At 45.5% G+C, this 15,198-nt stretch overlaps 7 protein-coding genes across 7 annotated transcripts; 3 read left to right on the top strand and 4 right to left on the bottom strand.

Moving 5' to 3' along the window:
• Positions 1-660: 660 nt before the first annotated feature.
• Positions 661-1,677, top strand: GLAREA_10657 (Ribosomal protein S5 2-like protein; the record flags this gene model as incomplete). The annotated part of the gene is made up of 2 exons (XM_008079758.1): positions 661-799; positions 854-1,677. 2 exons carry the CDS (start codon positions 661-663, stop codon positions 1,675-1,677), a joined length of 963 nt encoding a protein of 320 aa, XP_008077949.1.
• A 520-nt stretch (positions 1,678-2,197) lies between these two features.
• On the top strand, positions 2,198-3,027 carry GLAREA_10656 (uncharacterized protein; the record flags this gene model as incomplete). Its single annotated transcript, XM_008079757.1, has 2 exons — positions 2,198-2,272; positions 2,329-3,027. 2 exons carry the CDS (start codon positions 2,198-2,200, stop codon positions 3,025-3,027), a joined length of 774 nt encoding a protein of 257 aa, XP_008077948.1.
• Positions 3,028-3,769: 742 nt separating this feature from the next.
• Positions 3,770-5,114, top strand: GLAREA_10655 (uncharacterized protein; the record flags this gene model as incomplete). Its single annotated transcript, XM_008079756.1, has 2 exons — positions 3,770-4,601; positions 4,663-5,114. The coding sequence occupies 2 exons, from the start codon at positions 3,770-3,772 to the stop codon at positions 5,112-5,114; spliced, it is 1,284 nt and encodes a 427-aa protein (XP_008077947.1).
• Positions 5,115-6,336: 1,222 nt separating this feature from the next.
• On the bottom strand, positions 6,337-7,614 carry GLAREA_10654 (uncharacterized protein; the record flags this gene model as incomplete). The annotated part of the gene is made up of 1 exon (XM_008079755.1): positions 6,337-7,614. The coding sequence occupies one exon, from the start codon at positions 7,612-7,614 to the stop codon at positions 6,337-6,339; it is 1,278 nt and encodes a 425-aa protein (XP_008077946.1).
• A 1,190-nt stretch (positions 7,615-8,804) lies between these two features.
• GLAREA_10653 (uncharacterized protein) lies at positions 8,805-11,667 on the bottom strand (the record flags this gene model as incomplete). Its single annotated transcript, XM_008079754.1, has 2 exons — positions 8,805-8,916; positions 9,011-11,667. 2 exons carry the CDS (start codon positions 11,665-11,667, stop codon positions 8,805-8,807), a joined length of 2,769 nt encoding a protein of 922 aa, XP_008077945.1.
• A 396-nt stretch (positions 11,668-12,063) lies between these two features.
• Positions 12,064-13,008, bottom strand: GLAREA_10652 (tRNA-intron endonuclease catalytic; the record flags this gene model as incomplete). The annotated part of the gene is made up of 1 exon (XM_008079753.1): positions 12,064-13,008. One exon carries the CDS (start codon positions 13,006-13,008, stop codon positions 12,064-12,066), a length of 945 nt encoding a protein of 314 aa, XP_008077944.1.
• A 744-nt stretch (positions 13,009-13,752) lies between these two features.
• GLAREA_10651 (uncharacterized protein) lies at positions 13,753-15,072 on the bottom strand (the record flags this gene model as incomplete). The annotated part of the gene is made up of 1 exon (XM_008079752.1): positions 13,753-15,072. One exon carries the CDS (start codon positions 15,070-15,072, stop codon positions 13,753-13,755), a length of 1,320 nt encoding a protein of 439 aa, XP_008077943.1.
• Between the last annotated feature and the right edge of the window lie 126 nt (positions 15,073-15,198).

The raw sequence follows: 15,198 nt of genomic DNA, 5'->3' as shown, positions 1-15,198 counted from the left end.
GCAATTTCCCGTCGTTCTATTGCAATTCTCCAGATCCCTACGATACTGCTAACGACATTCCGAATCCTTTGAGAAATACCACAGGTACAGATGCATGGTCATGTTCTGGGTACGGTCGGATTCTGGGGCCGCTGTCTCTGCTCGACGTTAGTCTCAGCACTATACAGACTTCATGCAGATGATGAGTGTGCTTTGGATGCTTCAGATGGTGATGCATGTTGTTCATTGGATCAGGAGATCACCGAAGAACGTTGGGTAAAATATATCATCAGGAGCAGAATAGGACATGGGGAGGGGAGAATGCTTGAGCTTACCATTTTCTTGTTAGTGGTGAGCATGCGATTGTACAGCAAACAAACCATGACTTCAGCACCATCCGTGATGTCTACACGGAGGTCAGACGCGATCTGCGATCTCCATCTGGTCTCTAGGACGCTACGCTCCGTTGGTCACCTTGACGTCCGTCGTTGTCGATTGTTGTTGAGTTTGTGCGAAACATTTTGAGGTCGAGAAAATTTAGAGGGTGAAAGCGGTCGGAAGCTTGGACCAAGCGCTAGCGGTCTGCCCCACCATCAATTCCTGAGAGCCTGAGCTCCAAATTTTGCCAACCTTGATGATATCGGTGGTCCTCAACATCCATTGCGCTCACATACGCAAGCAATGGCAGACAGGAGGAGAATCAATGGGCCGCCAGGTGGGACAAGCGCACCAGTGTACACCAAATATCTTGCAAAAGATCCAAAAGAGTTACCAGAACGGCCTACGCGGGTCAGACCAAACAACGCATTAAGGAAATTATGTTAGTCAAGCTAATTTCCTAAGGATTTCTCGCATTATACTAACTCCTTGCAAGTTTTGAAGACTGGTGTCACTCCATCAGCGTCAGGGTCTGCTTACCTTGAGCTTGAAGCTTCGAAAAATCCCAAATCTACCACCCCAGGATTAGCATCATTATCGACTTCTGGCTTGAAACTCACCTGTACAGTCCACGGCCCTAGACCTCTACCAAAATCTGCACCATTTTCGCCTCACATAATTTTAACGACACATGTCAAGTACGCGCCGTTTGCAACACGAAAAAGAAAAGGTTACTTACGAGATTCAAGCGAACGGGACCTAGGGGTACATCTTGAGACGGCGTTGCGCGGGGTGATTATTGGCGATCGTTGGCCAAAGAGTGGTGTGGAGGTTATCATAACTATTCTGGAGGGCGAGGAAGACCAGTGGTGGGGAGATGATATTGGAGGATCCAATACATCAGCGGCGGATTGGGGTATGATGAGTGTTCTAAGTGGGTGTATAACTGTTGCCTCGGCAGCGATCGCAGATGCGGGCATTGACTGTGTCGATGTTGTCGCGGGAGGAGTGGCCGCCGTGGTAAAGGACTCAGGCAGTGAGGGTATTTCATCTACACCAGTTTTGGTTTTGGATCCTGTCCCTTCAGAGCACAAGGAAATTGTGGCTGCTTGTGTTGTGGGATATCTACCGGCACGAGACGAAATCACAGACCTGTGGGTCAAAGGGGACATTGGGCATGAAAACCAAACCGAAAGTGCAACACGGACCTCGTCTTACGAGCAACTTGCTGACAATGCGGTGCAAGCTGCATTAGGAGCTCACCGTGTCCTTGTTGCTGCACTGAAAGAGACAGCTGATGTCAAACTGGGACGTTTATGAAAACGGAAAGACGCATGATGTCGTTATGGAAAAAGGAGGCGCATGGCATAGGTGTTCTGGCGTTTACTTGGATGGTACAGGCTGCCCTCCTGCAACTGTGGGTCTAGAGTGTTTGTAAAACATTTAGCCATCATGTTTGAATCAATGATTGATACTGCAGGAAGTATGAAGCCGTAATTTGCGTCTTAGCTCAGCCTGCATTATACTGCAATGGTATAAAGAAGATATACTGGGTTCTTTCGTTTCTCCTCGCTATGGATAAAAGATTTCTTTGTTGTCCGCTGTACCATTTGTGTTTCACTTTCACCATCATCTACTGCACCTACCAGAATGTCCAATTTGGTCTTATATACATGCTATGGAACTCCAACGCGTGGCTATAAAAAGTTGTCTTCAATCTTGCAGAAAGACACAGCTGGCTTCAATAATCTTTCGCATTGAATTACCATCTCTTTTCTTACCACCTACCTGAGCCTCCGCTTAATCTAGGTTGTTCTAGACTGCTTCTTAGGGATAGAAAATGCCGTCAAAGATACAACTAGACGAGAACTTGTGGTTTCTCTATACCTGCTTGCAGAACTCAGACATGAAATTGGTGAGTCTACTTTGCAGAGCTCTTGTGTTGTGGAGTCTCAAACTGATGACTTCCAGATCGATTTTCAAGCAGTAGCTGAGGCCGCCAACATCAAATCTCCAGCAGCACGCATGAGATACACCCGACTGAAGCGCCAACTCGAAGACGGAACTCTATTAGGTACTCGCGGAACGTCTTTCTGTCCACGAAACACGAAGAATATGATTGCTAGAAAACGAGGAAGGCCATGTAAAAAGACTGCATTACCTTGTTTCGAGACTTCGACAGGAAAAGAAGTACCAAGAAAACAAGAGGTGGATGATGGGAAATGTAATGATCCCACAATCCGCATCGTTCCTTTTGAATTTGCTCCGAGCGCTGGAGATAGCAACGGTTCACACCATTCCGAGTTTCGCACAACACTTTCACCATCACCATCTATCTCGTTCAGACCACAACAGCTAGTCAGCGCCTTACCTCGAAAAATGAACTTGACAAGTGATGTGCCACCGCCCCCCTTCCAGTTTACGATTTCGGCCGCTTCTTTGACTGCGGCAGATGGCAGAAGAGTAGCCTCCAGGGATGAAAGTGGTTTATTCGGCAGCAGTCAACAAGATTGTGAAGTGGCGTGCCAGAGAGAACCGCTTGGAGAAAGAGTAGAGACACCTATTGTTATCAAATCGGAAAGTCCAGCAACTGAGGAGTATTTTCCTAGAAGATCTTGGGCTCCAGGAGTGTGGGTGTCTGGGGTGCAGGGATTGAAGCGCAAAGGATGATTGTTGAGCTCTGATAGTTCTTTCTTATGGTTAGTATCTGAGACATCCAACTTTAGACAACCGCGCTGACCTCCCATTCAAGAAGCTGAGTGCTACAATGCTCGAGTGGAATGGAATCTATTCCATCAGCTCAGTTTACCCTGGACGAAAAGTAAAGAAATTGGGAAGGAAGGGGCACGTGAATTTATTATCAGACAGCTAAGGTTAGTAAGCTGCTCTTCTAGATGAATTGAATCTGAATGAAATTCCATTTGGTGCTGCTTAATTAAATAATTAAACAATTGTGAAACTACGCCAACTTGCTCGACTAAGTACCGTCTCACAACCACTAGCTGACGCTGTTCATTGAGTCCAAGGATGGTGAGGAAACACTAATTCCCTGGAATAATTGAATCTCTTTGAGTAGACTTATAACATATAAAGTCCATATGGTGTGGGGTGCGGTAGTAAACTTATCTTGTTCAGTGAACACTGAACGTTCACCCACATGGGTGGTTGGTGATTCTAAGGTGAAACTGTGGCATTGGGGTTCAGCCTTGACATGTGCCAACATAAAAGCGCTCACTTCTTCTTTTCAGTTTTGTCTTCTATATTGTCTGCGAAACACTTGCCCATGTTTTGCATATCATACCGACAGATTTACACTCGTTGCAAAGCAATTAACAACACTTCTAGAATTACTGTTGTTACTCGGATGTGATCAACACAGTACTGGACGCTTCAACCAAGTACAAAAATTCACATGGCCCCCTTCATCAACATGAGCTCGTCCTTTGACACTCTTGCCTCGTATGTAACTGACGACGAACTACAATCTGAGGAGCTTTTGAATCGAGTCACAAATTCAGAGTCGAATGAGTTTCTCCAAGAAATGCGACAACCTGCTATGAAGGTCGCAGAAAACTCAAGAACCAAGAAGAGTACCGGTACTCCATTGAAGCAAACCAAGCCATCGCCTTTCTCTCTCTCAACATCCGAAGATTTCACGTTTCCCGAATCCAACATGAGTATCCGAGTGACCGGTCCCAATGGGACAGTTATCCACGGAAGAGTCTGTTCTCAAGTCATGTCTCTGTTCAGTCCAGTCTGGAGACAGCTTGTTCAGAACATATCAGATAATTACTCTAAAACACAGAGAAATTTACGAGTAGGAAACGAGTTATTCCAATTGGACGACGCAGTTAATCACCACGAAGGTGGCTGCCTCGACTTCACTGCCGACAATCATGTCGCCCTTCAAATCCTTCTCAATATTGCTCACCTAAACACTCGCGCTGTAGCACGGAGAGAACTCGAATACAAGGACCTCTTGAATATGGCTGAACTGATTCACAAATACGATTGTCTTTCTCGAGTGGAGATTTTTCACAAAGGTTGGCTTGCAGGTCAAGAATTTCAAGCTTATCGGGATGGAATGGAAAACTGGCTTTTCATCGCCTGGGTATTTGGCCGAAGACAAGTTTTCGAAGATCTTGCCGAAAAATTGGTAATGGAAATCAGTATTAGCTGTTTAGGGACACCAGTGACTGCCACAGGATCACCGCTCAAAGGATCATTCCCGGATGGCATTATTGGTGAGTTTCTGTCATAGATTGATACATTGCCCTTGCCAATTTGATACTAATATCTCTATAGAAAGCATTCTCCAAGTTCGTTTATACACCATTCAACGACTGCTAGATATCTGGTATGGCTACATTGGCGAACTTTTGAAGGGCGACTCAATCCTTTGCAAGCATGGCGAGGCAATGTGCGATAATCTTGCTCATGGTTCGCTTTCCAAGGCAATGAGCAATTTCGACCTCTACCCGGTAAAGATAGCCTCTGAAATCAGCATTAGCATAAACGAATTACGAGAGAACTTGGTAACCATTCGGGTGAATGTGCTTCCCAGCCATAGTTTACTCTTCGACCACTCGAAATGTCACTGGGTCCAGATTGAGAAGATGATAGAGGTGGTGATTCTGGATACCCCAAACCCGACGTTGGAAGTACATCGTCAACAAATGAATGGTGCTTTGATCGCACTAACTGGTACCGACGCCGAATATTTTGAGGAGGAGGAGCAGGATGAATTCGAGTATTGAAAACAGTAGATTAGGAACTTCTCTGAAAATGATGGGATTATCAAGGTCGAAGGGACCGACTAGAATGTATTTCTGCGTTATCTAATGGGGGCTCTAGTGCAGCATGACAGATGGATTGAACATGGTTTGGTAGGGTAAATTTTATGGGAAAACGATCAATGGAATTGCGGTGGACGGATAAGGGTGTAAGCCAAAAGAGGATAGTCATTTAGTCAACTCGATAAAGTAAAGTAAATTTCCTCTTATATTTTCAGTAATAAAATATCCTAAAAGTCTATGTAAGTTCTCACAGAATTAGAAGTGTTCATGTATGCTCAAACTAAAATTCAACGGGCTAGTGAAAAGATTATTACCACTTATGTTGTCGAGAAAAGGAACCCTAGCAGAACATTTATGAGAAAAGATACCAACAGCTACATTGATAGATATGTGATGCTTGCATATATAAGCAATGTAAATTATTTCTTCTTCGATAGGTAGACGAGACTGAATTGCACGTTTGGTTACGAAGAGGAGCCCAGTAACTCTTGTGATTGAACAGTTTTCATGTAGCTAGCTCATAGGAAAGAGTGCTCGAACTATGAGGCTTTTGTTCTGCAATTGGTAATGATTTCCTTCTCGCTCTCAATCCTCGTTCTACGTAAAGAGGTTATATCCTTGATTTACCAGAACAAACAGATTCCAAATAAAGCCCGAGGTATTTAGAGGTATACCACAATATAGTTCTCAAAACGAACGTGTTTTAAACCCGAGAACCTTCTCGTTGATGGCATTGCAGTCAGGAAAGGGGGTTTCTCGCTTAAATTGACCACTATTTTGGAACCTCGCCGCGATTTCGCAATGTCGGCACAGTGCTCAAACTCAAGCCGTGGCTATGTTGCAATTGCGACACGATTATTAATTTAAGTTTGATTTGTAAGATGAGTCTTGTCTCAAGCATGAATGCGTGGGGTAGATGAGAATTTCATGTCATCAAGTTTAAAAGATGGGTTGTAAAGTGCATGGAAAATTTTAGCATTGATTTCTGGATGTTTTGTCGCTTTATTTGTAATGCTAGATCTAGTCATAGAGAGACAGAAGTGTAGTTCGCATATAGAGGTTGATAACATTGAAATAAAAAGAACACAGCTTCGGATAAACTCCATGTTTCCTCTCTCGACCAAAGCCATTAAGAACAAGGCTTATAAGTCCTCCTTTCCCGTCTGACTCCGAAAGTTGCACATTAGCCTGACGTCTGACTTTCATCATCCATTCTAAGCTTTTGAACAGCAGCGAACCTTGTATTCCGAAGTGCCTTGTACTCCTTATACAACTTCTTGATACCTGGGGTACCTGCTCGCTTCAGCATTGCATGATTCAAGACAGCTTTAGCGATTGCTAAATCACCATCTCTAAGTCTCGCAGCCACAAAAATGGCTTCAATTTCCGTGCACTGATCGCACATTTCGCGCACGAGTCGCAGAAACCTCTTGGCTTCCTGGGGCCTCCCAAGTTTGGCTGATACCTTACTGTTAGCAACCCAGATCTCCATAAGAGCAAAAATTTTCTCTATTGGGTTGCTTTCTCGGAGGTTCCCTAATACATTCCAATAATAATAACTTCCATAATCCTGATTCACCCCACACATGTATGCCGCAACAATTAATTTCCCGCGAGCACCGAGATAATCTTGGGATTCTGCGAGGTGACTTGCTTCAGTCGTGAGCCGTGAAATTACGGACAACTGATATTCTAGCGACCATTCACATTGCTTACTACAAGCTAGAAAATCTTGGATTTCCCCTTGGCTAAATCCCTCGAGTGTAAACTGGATATGCATTCTACTCATTCCCTTGAGATCATGAAGCAGTCCCTCTGAAATTTTTCGTGGATCGAGATAGTACTTGCTACTACCGCAAGGGGCGATGCGAATCTCTTTGATAGATGGGTATGTAAAGAGTCCGGGGGTGATACCTAGATCACAAGTAGTTGGTCTATTATCAGACGACAATGTATTAACAAAGTCGACAAGAAACGGTAAATAGTTGGCATGCATTATAGCACAACACACATCGTTTAGATTACGATGTTGCGGAAGGTCGTGCCATAATTCAAGATTCAGAACAGAGGGCAAGGCATCAGGTCGCTGGTCTTGAGTTATTTTCAAAGGAATGAATCTGTTGACGCATAGCCTCAGCAACCAAGAGGAAGCTTGAATGGATACAAACTCATTATTGGTGTAGTAATACTTGAGAGTGTCAGCCGAGATATTTTTATTGGCTAGGAAAAGGCCAGGTGTGGTCTCTCCCCAGTTCAAAAACATTGCGTAAGGCTCTCTTCCCTCATTCCTGTTAAATTTTAAAAGTTCTTGAGTATGGCGACTGTTTTTGTGCCACGTATGGCCGTTAATTACAACAATATTATCATCCCCGGTCATGGTCTTAATATTCTCGACTAGGAGACACTCTGCGTATATCATGTCTCTAATCTCTTGTAGGAGAGTTTCGAATGGTGAAGCCATGTTGAGTGATGTAGGCTTGTTATTTGCGCTTGGTTGAGGTTATAGAAGTGAGCTATAATAGTTTTTAGTCCAAACCTTATTGAAGGAGGGACTACCGGAGTGTCTAGTGAATGATATAGAGCTTGAGAAATACTGTTTTAAAATGGTGGAGATCTTACAATTACTTCTATAGATAAAACAGCTAAATTTAAAATATGTCTCTTTGTTAACGTCTTTGTTCAAGCCCCCCAGAGGCCACCAAGGAAGCGCAAAGTCCTTTTACATTTGTTCTGGAACACAATAGCATTGTCTAACATGAAAGACACCCTACCCCCACCTAGAGGTTGCTAATTTTGCAAGGTACCTTGGCTCGTACCTTGTTTGGTAGCGTAAACACTTGCTGAGAACCAGCCTCTCAAGGAAACGAATAGCCTTATACGTATGCTCAAGATCATTACTACAATACCATCAAACCTGGACGTTCTTTTTACGAGCTGGTAACGTACAGTTGTGTTTCAACAAAGTTAACACAAAGTAAAATAAAAGTGTAAAGTTAAGAACGTCTTTGGCTAGATTTGAAAAGTAACAAGCTTGAATCTAATTGTTTTACTTAATTTGTCGGGCGATACAACCTAGTTCTCTTAATTTTCAACTATTCTATAGTAGCGCTATATAGTTCAACTCTAATTTAGTAATGTGACGCTACTACTTACTCGAAATACATCGAAGTGTTATATTCGAGTTATGATATTACGTGTCTCGGGGAATCCACCTAGTCTTAGACGCTACAGAGTAAAGGTACAGCATAACTTATTATGGTACCAATTACTGTTTCACGACTTTCCTTCTTTGAAAAGACGATCGTGTGTCAGCGGCTCCCTTTTTTCTTCACAGCCGGGACTCACACATACACTAAACGATCGGAAAACGAACCTCCATAATGTGATAAAATTTCATACAAGAAAATCTACTTTCAAGTGTTCCTATATGTATGCAACCCTCCTCCCAAGCGCCCGCAATGCTCGTATACAATATTCGATGTCCTCACACTCCAAACATACCACGCTAAAAATACTCGAAATAAGATGCCTTATGCCACTTGAATTTTCAAGGTACAAAGATTCTGCTAAAGCTCGCCACATCCCTCCGACAGCAGACACATTTGTCGAAGTTGTTCATGGCTAGAGTGACCCTGCAGTCATCACATAGACTCAGGCATCGACATGGCCAAACAATGATGCTTCTGGGGTTGGACTGACAAACAACACAATGCGGACCACCTTCGCCCATGCCAGATGCGCCTCGAGCCCAGGAATTGGACTGCTGTGAGGCGTTAGATGCTTTGAATGACCGTGATGTAATGAGGAGGTGCTCTAATAGCTGAACCTCTTCTTCTGCTGTCAGCTTTGCTACTGACGCAGCTGGTAGATTTGCAGGTCGATGTAACGTCGATGTCAGCACCTTGGCGCGCTCCCTCTGGACGATCGCTCGATAACGAGACCGAGTGACAATATTGTTGCTGGACAAGTGAGCGGCGAGGGTTTGGGCTTCTGCCCGTTGCTCTGGGGTCTGAGGACTGAGGAGTCGAGCAAGATCGGCCGAGTTCAATGGCGTATCTGTAAATGGCGTACCCTCTCGTGAAAATTGTGGCGATCCTTGAGTCGGCGTTCTCTGACCATCTTGTTCTGACTCCCACTCCTGTTCGTCATTATCTGTCGTGGTCGCAAACGACACAACACTGGTGGTATCATCGTCGTTTTCAATCTCTGATTTGAATTCTCCACTGTTATCATCTGCACCCCACCATCCTCCACTAAGCCACCATTTATATAGTTGCGACCCTAATTGCTCTTCTTGAGCATCGTTCCAAGAACCATCACTAGTCCGGATTCGATTCCTCATCTCCGCCTCGACATCAACATGATCGTCTTTTGGTAAGGTCAATTCCCCGTCCAGACTCAGCAGCCAGAAGTTCAAAGACTCAGGATCAGTGCTATCAGCGCGTTTATCTTTGTTGACCTTCTCCTTGGGCCTTTGCGTAAGCCATACCAGAAATCGAGGGCGATAATCAATACCTGCTCGCTCCATGAGTCTGAGTGTTATAGACGCCCACCAGCCGAGCATCAATCTATTGATACCCAAAAAGAACTCCAATGCCATGATCCATCGACCACTTCTCTCTGTGGCTCCGACCCCGTCTCTGATTGGCCGCTCGTGCCCTTTCAGAACGCCGCCTCTTTTCTGAGCTGTGATTTCTCTAGCATAACCACTAGACGATTCTCGTAACAGGTCCATGGGTTGGTCTTTTGCGGCAACGAGTCCGACGTTATCCGAAAATTCCGCATCTGGGTCACGAAGCCTGAAGTTTGGACCTAACCAATGTGCGCCTATAGTCTCAATCTCCCGGAGACGATCATCTTCCAACCACGTTCGTTCTTTGATGTTGACACCACGACTCTCATTTAAGTACACCGCCTCCGCAGCCATTGTCATGATACTGAAGCCAGTCTTCAGGAGCGCAGTATAGAAATCCATGTGCATAGACACCCGAATGCTGGACAGTGGAACGCTCGCTTGCATATTCTCATGGGCATTCTTCAATCTGTCCAAGAAGCCGGGCTCGGGCAACGCGTCTTCATCATCTGGGTCTAAACCAGGTATTCTATTGCTTGGAGGAGGTGCTAAAGCAGAAAGTACCAGAGCAACTCCGTATATAGCCATGCAACAGATGATTCCACAAAGTACGGCAACATGTGGGATGAAACCCACAATGCAGACAGTCGGAAACCTGAGCAGAGACTGAGCAGACAGGTCATCCAAGGAGAAAGTCCAGAGGCCCCAAACAATCGATGCCATGAATGCCAACCCCCAGAAACCGGTATTGAGGAGTCGCAATCTCCCCTGCATATTAAATATGGCGAGGATATGGCTCGTCAAGTGGTTCATACCAGACAGGAAAGCAACCAAAAGTACTTCGGGAGCAGTGTTGACTCTTTGCATGATCATTTTTCTTGTGATAGCAATTTCTTGAAAATCACTGCTAGAAGTAGATGACGAATTTGCCCAGGTTTTAGCAATCTTCGTGCCACCAAAAGAACCAAAACCTAGCTGATTTCCAATCGCTGCGTCCGCCTCTGCGAAAGCCAACGAATGCTCGAAGATGGTCATGCCTGTTTCTGCCAACACTAAGCGGCCTTGAACTGCACAGGAAATGGTCTCGACAACTTGACTGAGACAAAAGGTCTGGAAAAGTGGCCACAGACGAGAGAGCGATCCTGTGAGAACGACACGCGGTTTCTCTGACTCTTCCATAGACTTACTCTCCTCTTTGGTGTAGACTGGGGGTATCATATTGACAGCAAGGCATGAATCTTCATCCGTTGATCGAAATAATATTGTCGAGCTTATCGTATGCAAGAATCCTCCATTTTGGTTGAACATCAAGTCTGAATGCTTGGACGCATTTCCCCAGCGCAACATAGCGAAGTCAGGAGACGTCTGACATTGTATAGATTGTAGTAACGCGCGGCATTCGAACAGTAGGAGGATTATCGGGGTTATTCGTATGAGAAGCCTTATCTTCCACGGGAAGAACACGCTCGGCCTCCTACTAGAGGCAAAGATGGCGGATCGATTTAGGACCAGAGCAATGAAGAAGCATAGAACTGCCCATTTACTGGTGAGATAGCCAAAGACATTGCCTAAACTCCTGGCACCCTCCATCGAGAACTTGGAAGCGATTCCGATAGTTTCCTCGTCCACCTCAACCAGTATTTCCGTCGCTGTCTGCGCCACGTCCCTCGCAGAAGCTGCAGCTGTCGTAACTGCTTCCACTATTCCTGCGCCCGCACCTGTAGCTTCTGGTATAAAACGTTCCCCTATCCGTACCCCAAAGAGGTTATCCACGGCTTCCGAGACTGGGAGGTAAGAACCAAGTTTCATAAACATCCGCGGGCCCGCCAGTGCGAGATCTTTGGCAGATGGAATGTATTGAGTCGCATTAAACGCTGTCCAGTTTGCTGTCCAGGAGCCAAGACCGAACCTAGCAGTGTTGTCCAATATCGTCGCAGCCATTGTCTGTGGTGTAGGTATGTTGGGATCGTCCGAAATAGGCGTTGCGCTCAGTGACTTTAAAGAGAAGGTGTGAGATGCCAAGTGAGAGGCCAAGATGACCATTCATCATCAAATGATTATCCGCAAACTACAGCTCCAAATCATCTTCATTTAGAACCGCGATAGCGTTATACATTAACGTGGTGGAGAAGCACGTACAATAATGAGATACCAACCCCACGGTACGGCCTCGGGCCGCCTTCTCCGAGCTGCGGTAGCGTTGCATTAAGTCGTGGCTCAAACATGTGAGAGACCTCAGTATGGGGAAACATTATGTTCACGTCAATTGATGATTCGAGTGTATAATTCTTCGCGGAGAATACTCAATTTGAATGGTGATCGTTGAATTTATCTTATCTACATACCAGCCCATTCAAGAACGAAGGTCCGGACTAGATCGCCTTCGCCTTCTGATTCAACATCCTCCCCACCAATAAGAAATCCTTTTTTAACACCAGTCCCCAATCGCCCGCCACCTACGAGATCGAGCATGGCAATTTCTTCATTCCAGCCATAACTTGTAGCAAGAAAATGGCTATGAAATCGCAACGGGTCTCCAGGATAAACGTTGTAATTACAACCAAACCTGAGACCCGGCATCATGAAGTATTTGCGAGCATGTAAATGAGCGAAAAGAGGATATGATGCGGGAGCAATGGGCACGGGTGGTGGATTAGGATTCCTTGGCAGAGACGATGAATTATAGGAAGTAGAAGGTGTCATGGCCAAGGGCTTCGAGGCGTCCCACGCTCTCGAAGAGAACTTGGAGACATCAGATGGAGCAGGCGAGATAGGTCGAGAGCTGGGGTTCTCAGCTTCTGTCGGGGTCATCTTATCTGTATCCTTGGATGGAGATGCGCCGCCAATTTCTTCCCTCTCGGAATCTGCAGACTTTGTAGCTCTTACAATTGCTTGCCTGGCAAGGGCTTTCTCTTGTTTCTGTCGCGCCACGGCGTTCAAGGCTTGGCTCGCCTTTAGACCTTGTGCCCTCAAAGACTCCAAGTAGTTTTGCCTATCTTTACCGTGCAGTGTCGTGTAGTGATTTTCATGCCAAGCAGCATCATCCACAACGTATCCAATATTTTGGTCTACAAGCAATTTTGCTTCCTCAGGCAGGAGCTCTAATGGCAAGCCTTGGAAAACATTCTGCTGTGGCGCTTGGGGAATACCACCAATCAATACGCCGCAGATGTTGTGTGTCCTGCGAAGGTAAGTTACCACATCAATATCATATAGCAAATAGCGACCCGCGACCAGTGATATGGGTACGGGCTCTGCGACGAGGTCGGAAGAGTGTGGCATTGAAGCGGTCGAAGCGCCTCGGGGTACGGAGGTCTATTGCAACTTCAAGTCAGCAAACAGTCGATGATCAAAATCGGCAGCGAAAATTTGAGAGACTTGAGGTCGATGATCATGAATTAAAACATATTTTAGAACATCATGTCCAGTTGAACTGGTGTCAGGGGATTGACAGATCGGTTTTGTAATCATATCGAAGGTTGGAATTGAAAAGAGGAGGATCGAGGACAGGACTTACTATATGAACTGGAGGCCACACCAATTGTGGTGTGAAGAGTGAAAAGTTGATGGTTGCTGCAATGGGTCGCGAGAGCTCAAAATCGAAGCACATGAATTTTGTGCTCGCTTACTAGCGCTACGCTAGCACCCACTGGTAACCATTCCTTTTTGGGTCTAGGTATTCTCAATCTCATCATGCTTCTTGAATTTACTTGCAGGTGGCCGAGAAGGAAATCTTTCGTAGTTTATCTTGTTATGTACCTATTTGTTTATGTTCTCTAGTAAGACACTATCATCGGGAGAATAGATTTATCTCGCAGTGATCCTCGCGTAGAACTATGTCTAGCTCTGAATTGCTTCGAGAATTCTGAGCTTCTCAGCTTCCATACACAGGACTCAGCGTCTACCACTGCTTAAACATGCCTACTTCATGTGCAATCGTTTTATGGAGCTGATTACTTGCGGTGAACAGGTCCGTCTTGGAAGTCTACTTTTGCTGATAATTATTATTCTTGGACCGAACCACTATCAGAATTCAATATCCACCTTGGTAGCCTTCGTCCCACCGTCGCCCTCCAAGCCGCCCTGCTGAGCTTCTGTATCCCCCTCAACGGGAGGCAGACTAAACGGTTTAATGACCATTCCTTTTCTCCTACTGAGCGTGAATGCCAAATCATCACCAAACCCACTAGCCTCTCCACCGCCTCCCCCCTTTTCATGAAATATAGGCAGACGATGAATATTCAGCATACCCTGCGGTGGCTCCTCATGAACTGTTGATGCCCCTGGTGGTTTTGCGGCGATGGCTGAGGTTGGGAAAGGTGCAAGTTCGAGAACTCCGTCAGATAGCAATTCGATCCAACGAGTCAAACCTGTCCTCCGTGGATGTAATGTTATAGGTAGGGTTATTAGGGCTGTGAGCTGACTCGGGTATTTGCGAAGGAGGGCTCGGAGTGAGTGAAGAAATTGAAGGATGTGCGATGGTATTGTACTGAAAGGAGGATAGAGTGCGGTGGAAAGAAGACTTGGAATTGCAATTCGGTGAACTGTTGTCGGTGGAGAGTTTGCTAATTGTGAACTTAAATGGTTGATAAACCTGGAGAAGGGTGATATCTTCGGATCAGGGTCTTTGAAGCTCATGTCTGGCTGTGTGGAGAGTGGAACGAAGTGTATGTTCGATGGCGAAGGTAGAATTAGACGTTTGCTCAAATCAAAGTCATGACAGAAGACTGCTGATGGATTCGAACTCGAGGAAGAACTTGACTGTGGCACATTTCTTTCTACAACATATCTCATCAGCATGAGATGGAATATTTTGTATTTGCTATCAAACAACATATGAGGCAGAGACCACCCACCTCTTAAACTCGAACCAGTGCCAGCACTGAAATCACCCAGTCTCTCATATCTCCAAGCGATCTTCATTTTATCCTCATCGACAACTTTCTTTTTACTTTTACTCCCATCATCTCCTATACCGAGTCCGGGCAATTCTCGTCCCCACGCTTCAGGCATGCCTAATACATGGATGGTATGGCCTTGAACAACTCCCTCTGCGACATAGTACTTCAACAAGGATCCCCCAAAATCTGTCGTTCCGCTTTCTTCTACCAACAAAGATGTACCCAGCGCGAGCGCAGAATGACCTGCTAGTAGCGCATCTAGTGATCGGGTGCCTGTTGAGGTTGTGAGTCGACCGTCGAGGGGTGAAGGACGTGTTCCTGTTGGGGGTTGCGCTTGTTTGAATACAGCTGGAGATGAGCCTGGAGTAGCGTTGATACCTGGTGCTTCCCGTCCAGAAACAACTCCAGCTTGTCGTATCGCGATTCCCCTCTTCTGGAAAGACATTGTTGGATATTGACTAGAGGTTGAGAGGAAGGATCCATGGAGGGGCAGAATTATTTTGAAGAGCCTGACGCACGGACTGTTCAGCTTTGGCCAATAAGAGCTGGGCACAGCCTTGCATCAATTCGT

The sequence above is a fragment of the Glarea lozoyensis genome (assembly GCF_000409485.1).
Source record: "Glarea lozoyensis ATCC 20868 chromosome Unknown GLAREA12, whole genome shotgun sequence".
Classification (NCBI taxonomy): Eukaryota; Fungi; Ascomycota; class Leotiomycetes; order Helotiales; family Helotiaceae; genus Glarea; species Glarea lozoyensis.
The sequence above is the reverse complement of the archived record's forward strand: the minus strand, read 5'-3'. Positions and strand labels throughout refer to the sequence as shown.